The sequence below is a fragment of the Larimichthys crocea genome, chromosome XX (assembly GCF_000972845.2).
Source record: "Larimichthys crocea isolate SSNF chromosome XX, L_crocea_2.0, whole genome shotgun sequence".
NCBI classification, from domain to species: domain Eukaryota; kingdom Metazoa; phylum Chordata; class Actinopteri; family Sciaenidae; genus Larimichthys; species Larimichthys crocea.
The window spans coordinates 1,375,945-1,400,917 of record NC_040030.1 but is presented as its reverse complement, the minus strand read 5'-3'; the positions used below and the strand labels follow the sequence as shown (position 1 = coordinate 1,400,917).

At 42.3% G+C, this 24,973-nt stretch overlaps 1 protein-coding gene across 12 annotated transcripts in view; it reads left to right on the top strand.

The window, feature by feature from the left end:
- The window catches only part of magi2a (membrane associated guanylate kinase, WW and PDZ domain containing 2a), a 224,191-nt gene that overhangs the window by 125,152 nt on the left and 74,066 nt on the right, over positions 1-24,973 (top strand). For 11 of the 12 annotated variants that reach the window (XM_027272505.1, XM_010738926.3, XM_019278453.2 and 8 more), the window contains one exon: positions 20,388-20,507. In XM_027272505.1, the coding sequence (XP_027128306.1) occupies positions 20,388-20,507 (120 nt within the window). Of the gene's footprint in view, positions 1-9,127; positions 9,248-20,387; positions 20,508-24,973 lie in introns of those variants that run through there. The other variant, XM_027272506.1, reaches the window with a different exon arrangement.

The following is a 24,973-nucleotide window of genomic DNA, read 5'->3' as shown; positions in this document are numbered from 1 at the left end:
GGAAAGATGTGTAGTTCGCGGCTTTACAGAGTGCCTGCATCACCAGGATAAGATGATACTGGTCATGTTTCCTCAAACATATTTTGAAGTATCGCATTAGAAAAGTTGGTCTCTGGTCTCGCTACACAGTGATACATTAAACAAACAAAATGTCAGATCTACATCAGGTTCTCTGCATTGTTTTTCACCGGTTGAGGTTTGACTTGTGCTGTTTTAATCACATCATCTTGTTTTTATGGTTTTCCGATCAGAGAATCGGCACCACCTACTGCTTATCTTGTAAACCGACTCCTAATATTCTGTAGTGGATGGAAACACAGCTACTGTTAACTCAAGTAAACGCAAGTATTTGTGCCATCAACTCTTGTTTTATAGCTCACTTCAAACCATGGTCTTTATACACCAACAGAACGAGGGTGTAGACCTTCCAGCTATCCATTCGCTCAAAAGTCAACACCGTCAAGACGGTCAGTGGTGCGAGTTCATGTGTAGGGATCCATCGTGAAGCCTCTTTTCTAATAATTCCTTTTATTGGGGCTGGCATGCATTGATGTTAAAGTCATGCATGTACGTTGCCGGAAACAATAAGAGGTCATGGTGGAGAGGAAGAAACAGTCTAAAGCGTGGCTTCATTTCACAAAGAAAGATGACAACAGTGCTTAGTCTGTAAAATAAAGATTTCAAGCAATATGAAGATCTTTCTTTGCAACATGGGCTTAAATTCCAGGAGTGCCAAGTGTTTGATGCTCTACTGCTTCCGAAGCGAGCAAGCACGTCCGTTACCGAGGGTAAATATCCAGCGTTATAGTAACATTAGTAAGATGTAGCAAGAGTCATTGGACGGTCAAGAATCAGACGATAAGCAGAATCATTAACGGCATTGACATCAATAAAAATTTTATGACTTCCTATCACTATTCATGTGCTGAAGTCGACCACAGCTGAACTCTATCCAAAGCTGCATATATTCAGATCAGCGGTGGTGAAGCACATACCTATATATGATCTACACACCCTGACTCATATATGCAGGGTTACACCTTCCTCCCTCATGAACCATACGTGCATGCGTTCTACTCGCCTGCCATTCATAAGTGTGTGTGTGTGTGACTCACGGGCCTCGACATGTATGCAGCTCATGCTCCTCCATTCAGTCGTCATTAGCGCTAACACAAGGAGGCAGATTAATGCGCGAGGTTTCCAGTAGGTGGGAGCGGGGAGAAAGGTTAACATAACGGCAGTGATGAATGAATCACTTTGAGTGCCGTCGTTTGGTAATACTCCACCCGATGTGGCTGTAATGATGTTTCGTGCCACTCAGAAATTGTCCTTTAGTCGTAATCAGAATGGATTTTTTATGTTTGTCCCTCCCCCACCTTGCTAAACCGGCGTGGCATATGAATGTGTTGCATATGTTCGAATGTGATTAAGCGTATTTAATTAAGCTGCAGCCAGATGGTCCTGCTCGTGATTTCATGCTGCCGTATGTTTTATAGTATACGTTATAACCTTACGGTGCTTCTCGATGTTGTGGGGGGTGAATGTGAACGCCTTTGTGCGAGACCTTTTTCCAGCTGCCTCTCCTTCTTCTTTCTTCTTTCCCGCTCTTCTTGATTCCTTGATTCCTTTCTTTTACCGATGCTATTTGGCATCCCTGAGGAAGCAGAAACACACAGGTGATTGAGTCTAACTCCCAGAGAGACACGTACGTTTTGATGGAGTCACCGCACACACTCGCTCAAAAGCAGATGCTGTGACTGCAACGCTGCTTTGAAGGAGCTGAATATGACTGCAACTACCACTTCTTTTCTCAATGTATCAGTTAATTGTTTGACAGTAAAATTGTGTATAATTCCCCATCACAGTCTCTGACAAGTTGATGTCATTTCCTTACACCAGAGAACTTCAAATGATTTCACAGACAAATTTCCATCTCGATCGTTCGGTGGTCATAAAGCTCAGTCCGAGCTGTCTTTTTCTCATCTTGAAGTTCCGATAAATCTAACATGTTTAATATTATCGAAGGTTTGTGACCTACAATCACGTGAATAGTTGCACTCTTTCTATTGGCCACACAGTAGTAAACATGGAAGAGACTCCAGTGAGACACAAGGACGTGAAGTGTTGGTTCTCTTGGAATTTAGAAGAGGAGGAGAAATCGTTGTGGAGTGAGCAGGAGTGCCTCTTTGACGTGTCACATGTACCACGATAAAGTGGAGAAGAAGTGGACAGAAATTACTGAAGTCCTCGAAATGGACACACAAGGACGGCCGTGGCCAAAAAACGCTTTTGTTTCTGTTCCAACTGTTTTTTCTTTTCTGGTAGATTTCCACCAGGTGCAGCATGGGAAATAATCTCAAAGTGAATCTAGTCTTCGCAAAAATCTTAAAAACTCTTTTCACTCATCAAATCTTTTCATAGTTTTCTAGTGTATGGTGAAGACATTGAGTTTTCTTTCATATGAATAAAAGCAACAGATCCTCACAAGTTAGAAGCAGAGTTTAGCAGTTGGGGGGTTGTATCATGTTTGGAGAGTTGGTCATGTGAGGATTTAAAAGTTCTCTGCATGTGAATTAAGCACTATATCGATTAAATTAACTTAAATAATGAACTTTACACTTAGAATTTATATTTAGAATAGGACGTGGACGCCACAATGTTGGTTTTTTCGGAGCCAGAAGTGACCATAGTTGGAGGAAAGCGTAGAGTCGGTGGTAGACGTACTAGTACGAGTTGTGCAGGTCACCAAAGGTACACTGAAATATGTTTCTGAATACATTTGAGGAAAGAAATCAGCAATGCAATAATAAAATCTGGGTTGATATTTGATCAGCACTGCCTATTTTGACAGTTTGATCTGGGTTTCATGAGACCGGCGTGTAGGGTTCCTAAAGCATCCCCTGTTTAATCATCTGCTTTACTCTAGATAGAACTATAATTTACAAAATGAACAGCATGCTGTATGGAAGAAGACTTGAAACTAAAGACTGAGACAATAAACTCATCAGGAAACTGTTTAATCCAGGTAATAATAAGCATATAATGAGCATTGGCTTCAATTCACCAGGATAGACCAGGATGCTCTAATTATATATTGCCAATGGGAAGAATGTATCTATGGGAAACAATTCCAAGTTTAAGATCAGTAGAGTTGATCATGTGAGAGTAAATATATCACTATATTGATTACATCAGGGTTTATATGACATTGATGTTGATGTGAACTCTGTTTAAAAGTCAGAAACTTGCATTAATGACTTGCATCCGACAAAATTTGTTGTCTAATCATCCGGCCTCGTGGGCGTTGATGGACTGTCCTGCTGTTTTCTCAGCGCCGGTCATTTTTAAGGGCAAGATGATCAGTCTTCCTGATGAACGCAGTTTGAAATCGACTTCCGGGCGTAAACAAATATACTTTTTTTCCCCCGCTCTGAGTTATGAACTGTCAGAACAGTCGCCCTAGAATTACAGAAGGTCCCTTCTCACCTGGACAGGTGACTGACCCATCCATCTGCTCTGTAGTTCTTCTCCTCTCTCTCCTCTTCTCTGTCCGTGCTCTCTCCACCCCTTTCGAGGCAGTGGGGTGGTGTCTCTTTGTATTTATTGTTATTAGGCTGCTTACTGTTCTCCCATCATCCATTCATCCCCGTGACTGTTTCACTGCCTTTTGATAGAGTGCTTATACATATATTATTCATTTGGTAGACTCCCCCTAATCGCCTCACAAGTGGCAGGACTTAATCACTCCAGAAATCCCGTCATTTCCATCCTGTTCGGGGAGTTTTGGTGGCAGCGTTTAGAGATTCTGACTTTTTTTTTGTCGTTTCCCATGGCGAAGCTTTGCAATAGCCAGGGGAGTCGGTTGGAAAAGGTGTAAGCCAAAATGAGACACTTTGCTCACAGCCGAAAAATCAATGAGGCTGGATATTCAACACTAGTCTATGGTTTTTATGGGCCACCATAAAAACCCCCATTGAAAAAAAAAAAGTATATACACCATGAGATGATTTCTCTCTGGGTGAAATTGGATTAAGCCTTCTGTAAAACGGAAAGTCTGGCCTTTTTTACCCTCTCCATCTCCATCTACCTCCCCTCTTACTCCACTCACCCACCCACCCCGCGACCATTAAACTGTATAGGAAGAGAAACCTAATTACATGGCTGAAAGTGGCCATAGTGAACACTATTAAAAGGATCCAATTAAAGTTTGTGCGGCGTTGGCAGCGGCGTTCTGGTGAGGGATTATTTGTGGAGGTGGAATTTGATCTGTCGCACCGAGAGAGTCGTCCATTGGCCGAGGCAGTCGGAGATGGATGGCGAGTGGGAGGGGCCTCGGAGCCGTGCGGGTAATTGGATCCTGAATTAATGGATGCTTGTATCGGAGAGAGGGAATGAAAGAGTGACGGAGAGAGAGAGAGAGGAGGGGAAAAGATAGAGAAGAGGAGGCAGTGGAAGACTGAAGTGAAAGTACTAATAGCATGCTGTAAAAATACTAGTCCTGCATTAAGGGTACTTAAACTGTCCCCTGTGTCTGTTATACTATAATTTACTATACCATAAGATTATTATTAGTTATGCATTAATATAAAAGTGTGGCACTGGGCTGATTTTTAACTTTTATACAAGGCTGCAGCTAATTTATTTTAATTATAAATTAATCTTCTAATTATTTTCTCCAATATTCATCATTGTTTAATTTGTAAAACCTAAGAAATTATTGAGAAACGCCGTCTCAATTATCCAGAAGTGACACGTTCACTATGTTTTGTTTTTGTTTTGTCAAAGTTATTAAAAATTAATTACAAGAATTAAAAGAAAAAGCGGCAAAACAACAAGTTTGCAGCTGGAACCATCAACAGTGTTTTTACATGAACACGGACTAAAGCGATCAACATAGTTGCAAATTGATGAATTATTTGATTTGCAGGACAGAGTGGGGCTGAAGGGAAAATTGTAGCTTTTGGTGGTGAGCCAACACAAACACGTGAGACCATAAAAGAGACAACAGTTTGATTCCACAGCACAGCCTGGCACCAACATCCACGACTTCATTACAGCTTATATTTCTCTGAAAGCTCTGATATACCTGACTGAGAGTTTAATCACACAGAAGTGCTGAAAAATCAATAAAACATGGATGACTCACGTCAGATGAAGTCTGTCGTTTAAGGTGATTAAACTCACCTTTAATGAATATAGAGCTGTGTTGTCAAAGCACTCTGCAATCATAAAACCGTCTCGAGTTGTTGAGTGAACTCAGAAATCCTTCCTGTATTATCTGAATGCGGCATGTTGCATAAAGGCTACAAGCAGCAGGAAACAGCTAGCATAGCTCTGTCCAGATTAATTAAAAATGTGCTTACCAGCACCTTTTAAAGTTCACTAATTAACTTGTAGTATCTTGTTTGTTCAATCCATATAATAACTGAAGTGTAAAACCGTCAAGTTGTGGTTTTTACCGGGGGTTATGTGCCACATTATTTCCCGACCCGGTAGCAGTGACTTCCTGAAGTTTCAGTCTTTAAAAACACAGCATGTCATTTTTACATTTCACTTTTAGTCCAGATTAAACAAAAAGATACATAACATGTTAGTGACTGAGCTGTAGAGGTGCTGGAGGTGGATTTAGAAAAACCTCTGGACAGAGCCGGGCTAATGGTTTCCCTCTGTTTCCAGCTTCATACTTAATGAACAGACATGAGACTGGTATCAAGCCAAACAAACAACATATTTCCTAAAATGTTGAGCTATTTATTTCACCTATGATGGGATTCAAGTTAAAGTTCAGGTTCATAATTTTAGCGTTCATCCTCGCAAGTTTCTGCGGGTCCCTTACACCTTTTTACCAATGATGGCACGTTCCCAAATCTCTGTGATTCAGTTGTTTCATCCAGTGTTTATTATAACCAAAATGAATAATGGGCATAACTGTGAAAATAAGCCTGAAATCAGCCAAGATTTAGAGTATGAAAGAGACAGAAAGTCACGACACGGAAAGATGCATCTGAGCGTTACATCAAGTTAGATAATCGTTTAGCCTCGGTGTGAATGCTTAAATGATTTGTACGAGTCATTTCAATCCGTCACTGATGATCAACTCGGTTAGTTATGTTCCCCTCTCAGTCCATCATGCAGATTTAAATTAATAGCTGTATCTGTTAAAGAAAAAGAAATGGACCACCCCATAACGAACAGACTTCTTTCATTCAAAGTTAAACAAACTTACCCTGAGTCCTGAGTCTCCACCCTTCAGTCCACCGTCAGAGGAGCAAGTCCAACTAAACACACCCTCTTTATAAATCATGGAAAGATTTTCCACAAACCGCCGTTCACGCTACTCTCAAAGCTTCCAGGAACACTTTTTTTATATTATTCCGCCTTGAGCGAGTAACAGGAAGGAAGCTCGAATTCATGAATAATTTGCTGTCATTTAAAACAAAAATTTACTATTCATTATTCACGGCTTTGTATTAGCTTATATACTTAAGAAATGCTTTGGGGGGGGGGAATCTTAGTCGAGGCGTGAGAAAACTCCTCATGCCTTGAATTGCAACACTGACAACAAAATCAATGCTCGTTCTGTCAAGTGTCAACTTTTGCTCTGCCACAAAGTCACGCCAGTGTTTTGTTCGTTCATTTATCATAAGTGCCATCGTGAGAGCTTTGTTAAGTAACACTGCGTCAGCTCAGTGTACACAAACAGCACTTCTGGCAACAAAAGGAAGAAGTCTCTTTCAGCGGCTGAGATCACGCTCCTTCGCTGTCAGTTTAATTGCGATGCAGGCGAAGCTTTTTTTTTTTTTTTGGTGACAGACCAGGAGAAATACAGGCTCTTTGTGTTTTGTTTTTTTTTTACTCCTTCTCTGATTCATGCGCCCCTGATTGGAGTCACCGTCAACTCTTCCAACCTGATTGATGCAATCTGTGTCACAATCGCGCCCTCTCCTCTGAGAGTCATACTTCAGTCACACACTTGCTAGAATCATCATAATTGTCACATTCAGCCTTTTTTTCATTGCTCTGCGTATCCGTGTTCGCAGTGGAAACAGGTGTCGGCTGATGCAGACTTTTGTCTGCGAATAATCCATGGCTTATTCGCAGACTCCATGGCAACATTATCTATCAAACCCTGATGACACAAATATTAATCCCAGAAGGAGTCGCACAATCCGTGAAAGTTGCTAGAAGGTGCTAGAATCACCACAAACGTTCAAGATTTCAAACAAATCTGGTTGTACCTGTGGGTTAAAGCTTGTCAGTCTTTTAGAGTTGCAACCCCACCCCTCCAGAATAATCAGGTTGGTGTTCACCACTTCCCCCTCCCTCGTCCTCGTCAGAGACTGTACAGGGGCTATCGTAATATAACACACGAAAGCTACCACGCTCACACAGCAGGTCCATCGATTTGCTCACAGACAGAACAACTAATTAGATTTTGGCTTTAATCCGTGTTTTTAGATTTATTGGGGAAAAAAGCAGCATCTTCACAGTCAGCAATCAGCACGTCTGCAATACCAGATAGAAAAACAACCTTGTATTACTGAGCATATACACTGAGTACACAGCTGATAGTATACAGTGATTTTGAGTTTTTGTACCCTCTGTAGTGCCAAAAATTTCAGTTCCTCAAACGTCCACTTGAGGCTGGTTCCAGAAGAAGTGAGAACCCGCCTCAGCTTGACCCACGATCCACATCTTTGCAGATTTCCAGCATAGCTGGGAGGCAGCAGAGGCCGGACTGACCACACGGCGGTGGAAAACAGCTGTGGGTGACGTCACGGATGCTACGCCCGTGTTTTATACAGTCTATGCTTAACACCGCCTCAAAATCTCGTCTTTTCAAACCTCCACTGTCCTGTGACATAATTTTTGGGTGTGGTTACAGGTGCAACAAATGCAAATTTCCAACCCAACCACGCCTATGAGGGATGCAGGGTGTTGTCTGAGATTAAACAGGCTTGAAACTTTCAACCACAGAGGGCTGCAACACATTTTTGGCCTCATGTTGCGTTACGATCATAAACTTGAAATCAAGAAGAACCAACAAACTGGGTCACATTAAACAACACGGGAATAATGTCACATTCCTGCAGTCGTAATCGAGACCTCCTATTGGTCTAATAGACGGGGCTTTCACACACATGAAGCCACAGTATGTCCAATAGCGTGAATGTGTCAGAGGTCAGAGTATGAGATTGCTTAGCTCCTGGTATTAAAAGGCCAAGAGGCCTCACTATGAGATGATTACCACCGTGCGGGGTGTGATGATTATTCCAGCCTCTCTGACCCAGCGGGCTGTCGGTTCAAATCCCTCACTTGAGCCGAAGATGTTACTGGAAACACATAAATTGGCTCTCCTGACACTGCAGCTGTTGACACTGGAGCACTGGGAGAGACGGTGAGATGGCGTGATGGGATACATTTCAGGTTGTTGGTTCTGGTAGAACGGGCAGTCGTCTGAGCCTCCGGGCTGAGCAGTGACGGGGCGTTTATGAATGTATGAAAGCGGGCGCGGGCCCGTCCTGACAAACAGATTGTGTCATTGGGTGGTAATGTGCTCGAGCCAGCGTGGCACTGGCTGGGGGGGATTAGGCTGAAAAAGCAGCACGTTCACATCCCTGATCACAGCACACACACACACACTCACCCCGGGGCCACATATCCAAACGGATGACATCAGCTTTCCCTTAATCTCTCCATATCTCTGCCCTCTCTTCATCTTCTTCCTCTCATCGTACCTGAACATTGTCAGCCACGTGTGTGTGCGTGTGAATGTGTGCTGCGATGCGCCGGCCCGGAGAAAAATTGGAGTAGCTGCTGAAATATTGTTTTTCAGGGGAGGGTTTTTTTTTTCCCCCTGCAGATTAAAGTTGTTCGACGCTCACGCTCGCTCGGGCTGCTGCCTGTCAAGAGTCTCCTCCGCAGCTTCTGAATTCTTAGGGTGTGTTTCTTCTTCTTCTTCTTCTTCTTTTTTCTTCATTTCATCATCCTCCTCCTCGTCCTCCTCGTCCTCCTTCCCTGCAAACATGACGGCTTTGATTCCCGTGGAAGTTGCGATGCGGAGCAAGACCAAAGGCGATCTGTGTTAGTGGCATGCTGGAAGAGCGAGAAGAAATAAGAGGGGAGCTTGAGATGCGATGAAAGGAGCCATTCACATCTTCCCACGAGAGAGACAGAAACCAGGATAGAGGAGCTCTGATTCAATTTTCAATGATAACAGATATCATGATGACATCCCTCTGTAGGGGTAGGTTGTTTTTTTGTTTTTTTACACTGTGTATATATTTATCTTGGCGGCGTACTGTATCACATGTCTGGGACAAGCCTAGAAAAAACTTGAGCTACATCCTGAATGTCAGTCGTACTTTTTACCACGTCTGCTCCCAAATGTTTTTGATACGGCACTTAATCAATACAGAGAGCTTTTTTTCGCAATGGCAAGCCGATTTGTCACTGTCACAGACGTTCGCACCGAGCTCGGGACTTTGTATTCAAACAGCATCAACAGTTTAAGATGAAGGTGTCATTACTGGCTGTTAACTAAAGGATATGTTCATGTCTTTTTTTGTGCATCAGCACTAGAGCCGCAACTATTGACTCATTTATTTTCTCTCATTTGTTCTATAACACCTAAACCGAAGGCGGTGTCACCAAATTACTCATTTGTTTAACCAACATTGCAAAACCTTAAAAATAATCAGTTCAAGATCACGCATGAGAGCGAAAAATGCTCCAAACGGAGGCGTTCCAGGAGAATAAATGTTTGGTAATTCTGCTTGAAACCATTTAAAAGGATTAATCAGTTATCAAAATAGGTGCTGATTTATTTTCCGCTGATTGACTAATAGTTCTGGCTCTAATCAAGCGCCATCTCAGCGGCCTTGATGATTAAATTGATTCAAGCTTACGTAACAGGTGAATACTAATGATAAATCAGATTTAGCCTTGGTTGTATTTTTACACACCTTCATCTGGGTGAAGGTGATTTCTGAGTCGTTATTACATGAAACATCTGGGTGAAGGTGATTTCTGAGTCGTTATTACATGAAATGAAACATCAGCTACACTGATGATGTAGTTACTTGTTAATTAAAAGTGCTATGTGGAGTTTTTGACTATTAGTAGCATCAATGTTTTTTAGTTTGTTTTCATTTAGTTTGTATTGCGTGCATGGTTTCAACTGTGCGGCTGTGAAGTGAAACCAATGAAACTGCAGTTCCTCAAACATCCACTTGAGGCTGGCTCCAGAAGTGAGTCAGTCTCCATAAGTCCCCATGTTCAAATGTCCAACTTCACAGCAGAAATAAACATGTTTACAGCCTGGTACAAAAAACAGTTTTGGTCTCTATAGCTAACTTCGCCGTTCAAGACAACTGTACTGAGGATGAATTTTTATAGAACTCACCTGTTCAGATTATATTAAATCTTAAAGTTATGCAGAATTAACAGCATGGATGCTTTTAAATCTTAAAGTTATGCAGAATTAACAGCATGGATGCTTTATTGACAGGTGGGTACTGTTACAGGTGGTTTGAGCAACCAGGCGTGCTTCAGCCCGTCTTAGGTCAGTCGATGATCCACGTCTTTGCCGATTTTTGGATTAGCGCAAGCAGAAGAAGCAGGACTAAGCTCTTCAGAAACACACATACACTCTCCATTCTTTATACTGTCAGTGGTGAAGAAGTCACTAAAGAAGCCTCTTAGATAAGAGGTGAAACGTGTTCTTGGATCTACAACCAAGTCCAGTTGCTCCAGATTTAAGCTTTCAAAGATGACCTGGATGACTGAGAGCCTTCACAGATGTGTAGGAGTCTACTAAGAGTCAAGAAGAAGATTGCAACCTGAGAAACGCAGATGTAAACAATACCAAAAATCAGCTTTGCAAACATTTTACGAGAAAGGAAATGTAACTCCTCGGCATACCTTTGAAGTAACGTAGAGGAGCTAATAACAAGTTATTAAACCCTAAATCAAATCTGCTGAAAACATAACGTGAGACTTTCTGCTGTGCGTATCGCATCATTTAACCGCATGAATACATTCCCAGTGAAGCCTTATCCCGTTTTGACAGAGTATCACATTATCAGATGCTACAAGCTGTCCTTACTTGATGTAGTTTGGCAGGATTTAGGGCTCCAGCTTTCACACCGACGTGTGTATTTGAATAAATTAGATTTCAAGCAGCACCTCCTTGATCTTCTTACACGAGCCGGCAGTAACAGTGTCACTGTGTTTTCTGCGCACGTACAATGGGGTTCAAGTAGGAAATGCTCTTTTGGATATGTGAGCTGTATTAATTCAGTTCACCGGGGGAGTTTTTTGGGTAGAACATAAAGTGTTAATGCTGGATTTGTCAGGCGGTGATCACTGGTTACCTTGAGTTGAGAAGCTGTTGCAAAAAGATTATCATGCGAAATGTTTTGTCGAGAACAAAACCCGAGCGATCATTCAGTCGGAGGAAACTTACGAATCTTACAAACGACGTACGTAGTCCTCTTACAGTTCTTCCACTTTATTTCAGCACGTTTGTGTCTTTTAATTCCCATTTAGAGGACATTTTGTGAATGTTGTGGTTAAAAAATAGAAAATGGAGACATATTTCCTGTATAACCAGGAGATTAATACTTTAAACTTTTAAAATACCGGCCTCCCTCTTTTGCATTACTCCCTTTTTTTCTCCACCTCTTCATCACTTTATCTTCACTCAGTTCTCCTTTCCTCTCTTCTCTCCTTGGGGGGAGGATGCGGTCATCAATATCTCTGGCTGTGTTACAGGCGGTCCACCCAGCACCTCCTGGAGGGCAGAGCTATTAATGGAATTCAGGGGAGGGCGGCAGAGGTCCAGCAGGCAGGGGGAGTGTGGTTCAGTGCTCGGCTTTCTCCAATCTATCCCACATTACTGGCTGTCAATAAGCAAAGGGGAGCAACAAAGAGTCGGTCTCACTGAACTTGACTGAACTTGAACGAACCTAAAATCTCATTAAGCGAGATGGAAGAGGAAAAAAATGACGGATGTTCGGTCAAAGAATCAAGAGTGAGAGTTCTTTTTTTATTTTTTATCCACGCTTTGCCAGGGAACCGAAACATTCCCGGTCAATCTGATTAGACTGCAAAGCAGAGATATTAACTTTCATCAACAGCTCAGTAAAAACAGCAGCCTCCTCTGCACTCCCTGCTCAATACGCTTTATTACTGCTTAAATAATATGTAATCACAGTTGATTAGGACCCTGCACTGCATCATCAGTGAAAACAGTGAATAAGCACACCGCTGTGTATGAAGGCAAAGTGCAGCGAAAGCAGCTTTTCGGTGGCACGTTGCAGCCCTTCGCTGTCCTCCATCAGTCCATTTGCCCACAGGCAGCAGCAGGCGGCCGCTGAATGGAAAACTAATCCATCCCTCTAATGCAAAGGCATTACGGCTGCCCGTCACTTCCTAATTGGCTAATGGCTAGATTAGGGTGGTTACAATAGGCAGTGCTGACACTGTCTTGGCCAGTCATAACAGAGGGTTTAGGGACCTGCAGAACCTGCCTTGTTCGTCCGGCCTGAGGTGATTGTCCACAACGCTGGCCTTTTATAACAGCATAGAAAGGGAGGGTGAACACGGCCGGAGGCTAGCTGGTCCTGTGTTGAACTCATGACCCCAGTTTACCCGTGTTACAGTATGCTTTTTTTTATGATACCCAAAACAAGACCAGGTGTAACGCACCTGGATGTCAGTGCGGGAGATTTTTTTTCCACTTCATCAGCAGCATAAAAAAGATGTAGCTCTCCCTCTGTACGGCAGCTGCTGCAATACATCAAATGCACAAAATCTGAAGGGCACTTACTTTTCCTTTTTCTTAAAAGCCAAACATAAATCCAAACCAGATGAGTCAGAGAATGATTTTCCAAGCTTCGGCAGAACCGAGATTGTGCAGAGAGGTTCTTCACCTCGGTGGCTGGATGAAATTGCTATTACTTTATGTGTTTTGAGATGCATGCAGAGTGGAAGATGGAAAGAACGGAGAGGGGAGACTTTAGCGAAGATCTGGCTCTTTCTTGAAGTCTGTCACCTCATTGTGGTTGTTATCCAGACTACATCTTTCCTCATGCAACACATCGAAGCAAACTCAAAACAAACTGATTAAAGACGAGCATTAACAAGGCCTGACTGTATCTCTGTGTGTATTTAAACCAGAGGGAAGGAGATGGATTAATTAGCGCATTCATTTATGCCAACAAGCTGCTCAACGTTAATGTCCACCAAAAGCTACAGCAATAACAGTAAAATATGTGCCGCGCTGTAGCTGTTGTTAATTAATTTAAGTGTGCTATCAGTGCCACCAATTGTCAGTACATTAGGAAAAACAGTCTGATGAACAGTGCTCCAAAAATAGAAATCTTGTAATGCATGTCGCAATACATATGTTTTTAATAGAGGCATGGATTTTTCATACAATCCAGCCAAGTGCCACACTTGTCTTGTAATATTTGACGTCCAGTCAACTTGGTTGTGCACATGCTTACATGCTGATGTTTAGCATGTATAACGATGTATGAGTTTGGCCCAGGATTGAGCAGCCAAGGGCTATAACATGCCATATTCCTCGCAGGCAACTGCACACCATCAAAATATCCATTAAAAGTGTATGTTTTTTGCTCCTGACGACTCGGATTCTTATTATAACTGTCTGACAGCATTATGGAAAAGAAAGTCCTACAGGAACGCCACCAGTCTCCAGAGCTTCACAGCATCACAGTGGCTGATTCACCTCCGGCCTGTCGCTGGTCTTGTATACCAAACAGATCTAATAAATATAGGTAACCATCAAATTCAAATCTTTAACATAACACAAAGCTATGCTTTCTGTGCTGAACACAACAAACTCTCCCTGACTGGTGCATTACGCTTTTTTTTTCCCCACTGTTGAGCAACAGGTCATTTCATTTCTGCTAAAATGAAAACTTCTCCTTGAGTGAGATAAAGCAGATAAAGCCAAAGTAACAGAAAAGATTCAATTTCTCTTTATGGTCATGTAGTCAGACACTTATAATAACAATCTGAGCCTGTCAGTATTAAAAAGAAACACTTTTAATGGCCATAACTTGATGATAAGGATTAGTTACTGGAATTTACATGAACGTTTGTATCGCATTTAACAGCAATCATTGACAGTCAACTGTCAATCAAATCAGCCACACTCATAATCCTGCAGAACTTTAAGCCTTACTATAATCTGAACAGGTGAGCTCTATATAAATTCACCCTCAGTACAGTTGTCATGAACGGGGAAATTAGCTATAGACACCAAAACAGTTTTTTGTACCAGGCTGTAAACATGTTTATTTCTGCTATTTGAACATGGGGACTTATGGAGACTGACTCACTTCTGGAGCCAGCCTCAAGTGGACGTTTGAGGAACTGGCACTGTTTGATGGCAATCTACCCAATAGTTTGATTCCTCTGGGGACCATGAATGTAAATTATATATAATCAGTGTGAAAGTGGTGGACTGACATTTCTATCTCTAGAGCGGCAACCACTGCTGTCCTCACATACAACATTTTCCAGGATCTGATGGAAAAGCCGACATAATTAACAAATCAGGCTGTTTTGAACCAGGTTCAGCTGCAGAAGGTGTCATGTTTTTATCAGCCCTCAGGACAGGACGACCTGACATCAATTTTTTTTCTTCAGACTGTCTCACTCGCTTAATTTTCTCCCAATGCCAAACACCTTTCAGTCTGTGAAAGAAGCACACTTACATCAGACGTTCACCATGTTGGTTATTTTTCCGTCGCTCTGTCGAGATGCAGTAAAAGGACATCACAGAACAATCATTCGCATTCAGCTTAAAATAAATCAGACACAAAGTTTGTCACTCTGAATATTTTTGTTGTTTTGCTAAGTAACTGTATGGACATGATTAGTTTGAATGTTTGTGGCATAATCATATCCTCAGGGTCTTTACGGACTCTTTGACTCGCTGTCATGAATACACAGCACAATCGTTCTCCGTGACGCCTCTGGATATTCTCTGGATATAAATCCTTTGTTTCAAATAGAGGCCAGTGTTTCCGTTTTGCAGTGATTGTCTGGGTCCCCGTTGAGCCTTTTCATATTGCAGTTATCTCGGGTTCAAATTGTACTCAGGTTATAGAGTTTCACTGTGTGCAATGTGCAAATGTGAAGCCGAACGTAGGGGTCATGCATTTAATACAGTATGTTTTATTAACAAAGGGATGGCTTAGAGCGATGTTAATGTGTTCTGTAAGAGCCGGTATGAAACCACTACAGGTGTTAGCTGTGACCCGGGCGTCCGGTAATGGTGCTCAGCTGCACAAGTGAGAGTTGGACTTGTGGCCTGTGGTTGTGGAGTCGAATGTGGCTCGAGGACGTGCTGGAGAACAGTAGGGTGGCCGTAGGCTGCAAGAGCTTCAACCCACACTACAACTTAAGCCGCTCTCTCATCCATTACACTTCATACATCCCCGTTTCTGCCCTCTTACTCCTACTACCACGATCTCAACAGGCTTTATCGTCACTACTATCTTTTTCTGTCCTTTTTCTGTCCTGTTGACTTCCCAAGAAGAAGAAGAAAAAAAAAGTGCTTTGAATATTTCCTGTGACAAATGACCTGTTATTCACTAGCCCACAATTCACGTCGTGATGTGTTTGTTGTGTTTGGAAACTGCTAGGAGCAGCAGTAAAGTTTAAAGGAGGATTTATACTTCTGTTTAAAACTGCACGGCAGATGGATGCCTCCAGTGCAGGAACTGATTTATGGTTTAGCCTCAGATTTCATCTGTCGTTGATAGCAACGCTTTGTGTCACGCCTTACCAGTGCCGTGTCATGTTTTGTGCGAGCGATCTCAAAAGTAATTTTCTTAACATGCTTTTTTTAACAATGTTTATTGTCATTTTCTTATAACATCCAATCAGGGAAGCATACAGTAACAATACAACAGTTTGAGACATACATTACACAGGCACACACACTCAACTTATTTACACTTTCCTTTCACGTACGGATTACGTTTCCATTTTTAATGATATTTATGTAAGGTTTCCAGAGCTTGACAACATCCTGACACTTGCCCATAGCGATAGAAGTTAGTTCAGGCAGGATCAGGCGCTGCGCCAAATTGCCACAGGGTTGTCTGGCGGTGTGTCGGGGTGAGGTGGGTTTATGGGTGTATGTCTATTTGTGCTATATGTTACCGCTCTGAAACAGTAAAGTATTGTATCAGTAAATAACTATAACTATACTATATTTCGCTGTTTAACTGACTTTATCGATGGCGGTGCTCCCTCACTCTCATTCACTATCTAAGTCACTCTACCACAGCTCTCTCAAACCATCGGACACAAACCAAATTAAACTTTTTCATGTCTCTATTGTGCTGCGTACATTGCAAATCAGACTGAGAGTTAGAAGCTGGGTACATGAAATAAACAAAGCCAGTATCAGAGTTTAGTCCATGAATCCACCTGGATAGTCTCAGTTTCAGGAATATTTAAGGACGACTGTGGAGGTTTGATCGATCTGAGCATCTGATGGTGTATCCAACATAGTGCAAAGTCCAGAAGTCTAGTCCGTTTCAATGTCTGTACACTTTGGATATTTTCCAAGCACACAGAGTTTGACATTTAAGGGGACTTTGGTATCAAAAGTATCTGTCGAACATTTTCGAACGTCCTTAAAGAAGTTTTCTATCTTTATACATTCTCATAAATAGTGAACACCGAGTTCTTTTCACATTCAAACATTTAGAACAAACATCTGTAATATTAGCAGAGATATGATGAAGCCCGACAGGAAATGATATACTCTCATTAACAATTTATATTGAAGTAATTTAAACCTTGAATTTATTCTCTGTTTGCTCAGTGTAGAAACGTATTAAACACTTGAAAAAACAATCATCAGGAGCAAATCGAGGTTGAAACAACAGCAAGTAAACTTCTTTAAGAATAAAAAAAACCCTGATATCTTCTCTTGCTTGATTTAGCGACATCAAAGCAACACTTATTTTCCCTCATTGCTCAGCCATGCAGTTATACTCAATTATAATTTCATGACATCTGTGCCTGACATGGTTCTTCTCTTTCCGAATTGTTTTCCAGTTCATGGATATGAAATTTCATGGGAATCCCTTGAACATGTCACTTGAATCCAGCCCGGGACTCGCTGCTGACTATGCAAACTGAACTAGGGAGGAAGCTAATGATTAAAGCTGAATAAATACCAGCCTGTAAATGATATCAAACATTGGGATTGGGTTCAGGATTAACTGAACTGACGTGTTAACATTTCTCTTACAAAGACAATTGCGTCTGTGAGAGGAGTTATTAGCTGTCACAACATGCCTCTGTCTCTTTTAGGAGTAACGCTACACTCTAATATACAAATATCAGTGTGGCTTGCTTTTTTCTTTTTTGATGTCATCATATTTGCATTCTTTGATGTTTACATCAAAGTAGGGCATGCATTGCGTTAATTAGATTGTCAAGCAATTCTTCAACATATCTCCGCTCTCATCGGACATGAGTAACATCGAGTTTATCTTTTGAGATCTATCCCTTTATTTCAGTGTTATTCTGTCTCCTAATTAAACAGGAACCTGACAGACAGGAAGGATGTCTGTACAAAAAAAAAAACATCAACAACAATAACGATATTTATTTTTAGAGTGAGCTTCCCACATTCCTGAAACGGCCCAAATCCAGAAACACACCTAAGGGGGTTTCAAAATCCAAGCTCCGGTTAGCTGACAGAATGATGGACGCGGTATTTAACCTTAATAAGTTCCCCAATTTTCTGTAATCAAGGCATTGTAAATAATGATGATATACCTTCCTAAAAATAGCCCAAAATCATCACTGTTGCACTTCACAGATGTTGCTGAGAATCTCTGATTCTCGCTACGGGACCGTGACCCACATAGAAGGACTGAAAATCGAGAGGCATTGTGGTTGCCTCCTTTTAGAAATTGTCACCCGAGAGAAGTCGCCACCAGAAGATGCTGCTAAATATAGTTCTGCAACATCAAAGGTCCTCTTTGAAATGTATGTGTGCTGCTCAGTTTGTAGCTCTGCCTGCGAGGAAGGCTAATCTGACGGGTACACAAGCCCCCCCATGCAGACTGAAACTCAATCACAATCAAGAAACTCTCCACTCTCCTGGAGGTGTGACACAAAGGTTCACACACACATACATACATACATCTTTACGCAACAGTTTTTCCAGTAAATAACAGTGTTCTCTGCTGCTCATTTGCTCTATGTGCGCCTATAAATTACTCAGTCAGCAGGTTCCAGTTTGATGTTTTCGCCTCGAAGGTTGTCAGCAGTGAATTTCCACTGAGAAGTCACGTTTGACAACTTGATTGCTTGAAGAAGAAAACGACTCTTCAGGCAGGATCTTCCGTCAATGGAAAACCAAGTTTTGCGGTCTCCGTCTCTGTCCGAGCTGGTTTTAAAACCTTTTGTGGCTTTAGTCTTCACCGTTTGAGGACCAATTAACCAACATATTAACAAGGCAACTTCGCAAAGGCGCGGCGAGCTTCTTCTAATCATTACATTCCTTGATGTTACCCAGAACAAAGCTGAAATCATATCTGTGGAGTTTTGATTGAAGATGTTTTGCTGTTCTAATGAAAAGTCGTCTGACTTCAGTCTAATAATAGAGATTCGGCGTTCTTCACACGTCGCGCCACCTCGATGAAGAATCTTCTCAGATATGCAGTTTGATGCTTGGATAATCAGCAGTGGCGGCATTGTTAGAAAGTTGGCACGCCAAAGAAAAAGATCCATGAAGGATGATAACATGAAGGGTGATGAGCATTGAGGAAGGCCCGGTGATTACATCCCACATCTCAAAACTATTGATAACAGAGGGAGTGTGCATCAACTAAAGTCCTTGTCTCGTCACTTCATGTTACGAGCTGGCCAAAACCGTGCACCGTTTTCCCCGTTTGAACAATTATCACTTGTCGTCCCGCTCGATGACTGTAGTTTTTCCATCCTGCTGAGGTGTGTGGCTGTTCAGAACAGCTATAACACTTTTGCCTTCAGACATGCCCGAATAACATGTTGTACACACAGTTGTACCTCTTCAGAAGTGCTCATCGGATGGCCGAACAGCTTCAAAAAACCTCCATCCCTTCGCGACTTTCCGACGTCGGAATCAGGCGGACTGTGTCCGACAGTCACAGCCTCTTCACACTATTTCTATCACTTTTCATGTGATCAACCAAGTGCACCACTGTGAATGCCTTCCAGGAAGAAGTGTCTGATAAATATCACGCATATTTATCTACGACGGCCTGCTTTTCAATCCGCCCTCAGGTGTAGCCATTCGTAACGGCTATAAAACACTTCTCTCTTCCAACTTGGACGTCACACAACACATCAGACAAACTACTTTAAGAGCAACCGGCCATCATGAGTACCCGTTTTCTTCCCTCAGGATAGTCTGGAGAATCTAATTTCTTTGATTAGTTCTCTTTGTGTAATCGAAAGTTTGGTAATTAGCGTTTGGAGGAAATCCTGCATGCTCCTGCACAGCGCAGGCATCGTTCCAACCTTGTGTAGCGATGCAGGAGCGTTGTCAGGTGGCCTTTTAAAGTCAAATTACCCCACAGCACCTACCTCAGGGGTGATCAGCGGCATGCTTGTTCCCTCGCTGGCTTAAAACACACAGATGGATACTTTATGTGCTGTAGTGAGGGGCTAACAAGTGTGTTTTACAGGCTCATCTTTTTAGCGCGAACAACCTTTGCTCAGATGTGAAAAACCCATTCAGCACCTCGGGGGTAGAGTGTTATCACAGCCAGGATCGGTTTTAACAAGTCTAATTAGCGCACCTTGATGAGGAAGTGTTTAGGAAGTCGTTTGTACCTCAGTTTAACATCATAAATACTTTGACACACATATGATGATTGTCCTGTCAGTGAAGTTGACTGAAAACGCCGCTATTACAAGGTAAAATATTTTCATCACTCCTGTGTTGCAGTCAGCTGGCAGAACTGCAGCTCCTGTCAGGGAGTCCTCGACATGCTGTCAGCGCCATGCAAATTGACTTGATTTCTCCTCTTGGTGTCTAAATTGCATCACTTATCTCCTGAAAATGATACCTTGCACACTCCTCCCCTCTGAAAGCACACACTGCTCGAATATTCAGCCTCAGCTGTGGAGGACAAAAAAGGAATAAAGAGGGCACTTAATGAACAGAGCCGGGGTCAGGGTCAGCGTGTTGCAGCTCTGGTATGTCCTGATGTTTTTTCTCAAACACTCTCAAAGACTCGCTCTTACTCAAAGTCTCTCTCTCTCTCATTCAGTAGTGATGAGGCGTTCAAAGCTCCGGCGGGGCTCTAACTCTTCTCGCTTATCTCCTGCAGGCACAACCAGGCAGCCCAAGGAAGGAGAAGTCCCAGGGGTGGATTATAATTTCGTAACCATTGACCGGTTTATGGAATTGGAGAAAAGTGGAGCCCTTCTAGAGAGCGGAACATATGAAGGTAAGGATTTAGTTGAGTCACGCTTGTGATTGCAGTCAGTCGCCTTTGTGATGTTTCTAAATTTTTCGAGTTTATGCTGCGATGTGGCGCCCCGCTGGCATTTTTCTCTGTGTGAGTGACAGCGGTTTGAATGAATGATGAGACGGGGCTCATCACTCCGCGTCCACTCGCTGCACACACTCACAAGTACGCTCCCATCCATCCATCTCTTGGCTTTGTGGAGACAAGAGTATCATCAGTCATGTAGGAGACTAAAAAGGAAATTCTGAATGGAGAGAAGCCAGCACACACACACACATACACACACACAATCACACACACACATATATGCATGCTGGTACCTTCATGTTGGCTCTCTCTTGGCTGCAGTGGCTCTTCAGCTGCCTAATCAAAACAAACAGACACTATCTATCCGCTCTCCTGTGGTCTGACAGGCCCCGGGCTTGGATTTTTAAACCACTCGACAAAACGCAGCCCATGGTCCGCCCGGGAACCTCCAAGCTCTCTGGAGACCCCTGCCATTATATAGATAACACACATAGCAGCTAACTTTGGTCTCTCCCACCTGACTCCAGCCTCCACTGCACGGACGGAGGAAAAAAATTGCAGATGGCCAATTTAATGCTCCGTTGCCGCAAGCAGTGTTAGTTCCTAACAGTGACGCGAGCTGCCCTCCACGGGGAGAGGGAGACAGTTTCTTCTGTTTGGTCACTCGGCATTCATTCAGCATTTTATACATTTTAATAATTTAATGGCCAATTAGATGTGGAAGAAAAGGAGATGGGTACATTTTGAAAGAAAGCTTTCTGTTCCAGCAGGAGAAAGGTTTGTTGTTCTGTCACAAAGAGCAGGAAGCTCTCAGGTTCAGTTCCTGCGGCAAGTGTCCTTGAGATAGACGATGAACTGCTGGCCTCTCGCTCTGTTTAAGCAAATACCTCAATTGTATTGTAAGTCTTTTTTCTCACTCTGAATTCCAGTGAATTAGTGTTTCTTTTACTCAGAACTCAGAAACACAGCCTAGGGGATGATTTAGCAACACTAAAGGTTTGTTATCACACTGTTTCAAATTAGTTTGGTTTGGCTCGAAATCAGAGGTCTTAAATTCAAATTACCTGGATAGAGCTGTTTTTTTAGCAATAATTTTCAACTAAAAACACTGAGAATCACATAATTACCTCTTCTCTCACCGTAATCCACAGAGTACTGCTCTGCTACTTGAAGATGTATTCCCTTACAACACCAGATCTTGCAGATCTATCAGACAGGTAAACTTGAAAATACAAAAAAAATCTGTTGTCTGTGCTCCTGGTCGACTCGAGGGCTACTTGTCCAATCCAGCTAAAAAGTCTTACACATTTGACGTTGTTGCTAGAAAATGAACTGATTACTCAATAATCAAAACACTGGGGAAATATACAAACGTAGGTGGATTAAAATCATTTTCAGGATGGATTTAAAGGATTTAGTGGCATCTAGCAGTGAAGTTACTACCCTCAACTCGCCCTCTTCTTCCTACCATGAACGAGAAACTACAGTGGCCATGAAAAACATAAAAGGCCAGATCTAGAGCCAGTATTTAGTTTATTTTGTGGGCTACTGTAGAAAAATGATGCTTGAACATGGCGGAAACCATGGAGGAGGATCTGTAGATATAAAAGCCTCATTCTAAGAGACAAAGACAAACGATTGGTAATTCTACATTTACATTTAGTCTTTTAGCTGACGCTTTCATCCAGTGACTTGTGGCAAATTCAGAACATTTCACTGTTGGAGGGCAAACGCTGGTCATGATGATTAAAGTGGGAGAATTTCATGTCGAGCCAAACCCAACTCCAGCCAGTTTTATATATCAACTGATGACTTACTGCAGATATATCAATATCTTAGAGAGACAGGGAGATAGAGCACTTCTTCAACTATAAAATATACCAGTATACTCAGTTCACACAGTATCTTGATCACAGTCCTTCAAGAACTAAATTTAAGGTATCCTCAATATTAAAACAAATCCATCCATCTTCTTCCGTGTAATCGCAGTCAGGTTGTGGTGGCAGCACAGGGCGTTCCAGCTCCTCCTGGGGGATCCCGAGGTGTTCCCAGGCTAGATTCGCTGTGTAGCAGGTTCTGGTTCTGCCCCGGGGTCTCCTCCCAGTTGGACTTGCCAAGGACACCTCCAAAAGTTCTAATCAGATGCCACCTCAACTGGCTCCTTTCGGAACGAAGGAGCAGCGGCTTGACTCCCTCCGGATGTCCGAACTCCGCACCATTTCAGCCGCATTGTATTCGCAGTCTCATTCTTTCGGTCACTACCCAAAGCTGATGACCATAGGTAAGGGTTGGACCGTAGATAGACTGGTAAATCAAAAAACAAATATGAGTTTGTGGCATTCTCTATTGCCACTGCAGGTCCTTCAGCAGATGGACATGCCCAGAACACGTTAAAGTTAATATCTCTATATCAGATGAACTGTGAAATATTGAAAGACAATTCTAGTATATTTCAACCTTGAAAGCCTTGAAAGCCTTGAAAGCTGGCGTAGCTTCTCCTGATGTAGCTTGTTTTGCCCTTTTTTTCCCCAAATCCCAGTAACAGAGTTGGCGGGTGCAACCCATAGAGCCGCAATGGCCACGTTTGGGAAATACAGGTTATACAGGAATTTTTCTTTAATGTTGGTATCAGCCACAGACATGTATCCGTTATCAGTCAGGTTCTTACTGTCTATGCATAACAATGAAAAGACTTTTACTTACTTTATCTGGACCCCTTGAAGCTCACAATACCTCCTTTCGTTCTCCTTTTGTAAAATCTAGAAACATCAAACAAAACGTGATCATCCTGGCTGTAACTGCTCAGAGCTTGATTTTAATCATGCTTTGGTATTTCTTTTGAAAGTTTCATCTTTTTAAGAATTTGAATTTGTTAACAGAGAATCTGTTTTATCAGCATGTGGCCCTCGTAGACCGTAATCAGCGCCGCTGTCAGATGTGACACCACTTAGTCAAACTTCAAAGTACAGGTTTTATGCGACGCTGTGGGTTATTTAAGTTCACAAGCGAGCACTTGGACCACTTCTTCTTTAGGCTTCAGCTCATTAAGGCTCCAGGATTTGCGTCTGTGGTTCGAGGCTTCTCATCCCGACAGTCCCCCGTAATCGTTACAGCTACTTTCCTCCATTTTCATCGCATGTCTTCATGTTTCCAGAACGTGAACATGATGTTTCAATAAGTCCAAGTCCAAGTTCCAACACAGAGTCTTTTTTTTTTTTATCTTTGGCTTTTCTTCCTGTTACCAAAACAGTTTGCTGTTGGAGTCTAATGCTTGAGCCCAGCGTGTTAAAATTAATCTCCATGGATTTTCTAAGATATCGCCATCTCATGTCTGAGTGCAGCTGAGGCTACTATCTAATACTAAAACTAGTGAGAACTACGGCAGACTGATGGCTGATGTCCTGACTGATTCTCTGAAGAATCTTTTTGGATTTAAAAAAGCCTCCGAGACAAGCCGTGTCTGATCTTCTAAAAGAAAGAAACAGCTCTCAGACTTTGGACCAACATGTTTTGACATCTCACTCTGGCATCTGTGCGACTCAAGTGCCAAAACCTCACTATTGTTGTGTGAAAACCTCCAAAATGTGAAATGTTCAGGAGTTAAAAATAACAGTCTAGCAGTCAGATTTACAGTTTTTTCACTGGGTTTTAAAAATGTTTTACAAGCCTGAGAGTCGTGGACCTTCCTCGAGCCACAGGGGAGCATGTAACCTTTTGATTTGAAGGGTCAAATCACCCCAGGTTCCCATTTGCCCCCTTGCAGATAAAGTCAGTTTTCTTTGCTCAGGTTTTGAGCTTGAGCATAGCAATACGAAAAGTGTGAACAGAATTTAGTTTGATTTCATTAAAGCATCAATTCAATGGATGTCCAGTAACTTTTTTTTTTGCCTTTGCAAGAAAATAGCGCAGAAAAAATACATTTGTCACGGTGACCCTCGAAGTAAACATGGAGTTATGAGGTTTTAACAATGACTGATGGACACTGCCGGAGGGACTGGGCTCCTGTCAGCAGACAAACTGAAGGACAGCAAAATATAAAATAAACTAGAAGACTGGAAGGAGCTGTTGAGTCAGAGCCAAGTGAAAAAACTGCAGCTCCCAGAGGTGGGTAGGTCGGCTCTTACCAGAGACCAAAACTTAGTGGCACAGTGATTATTCAGTCTGCGCCATGAAGAAACACTCAGAGAGATCTGTGCATGGTCTGACAAGTGATTGATGTGCAGGGGAGAAAAAGGAACAACAAACATCCCCCAGAAATGGGTGAAATTACCCTACGACGAGATGTGTGCACGTCAGAGTGTCTTTGTTTGCTCTGTGCAGATCCTATAACTGCTGTAATAATGTATGTGAACTTGTGTCGATGGATCGGATGACTTCGACAAACACCTCATCCTGTAGCTGTAAAAGGTGTCGTATCA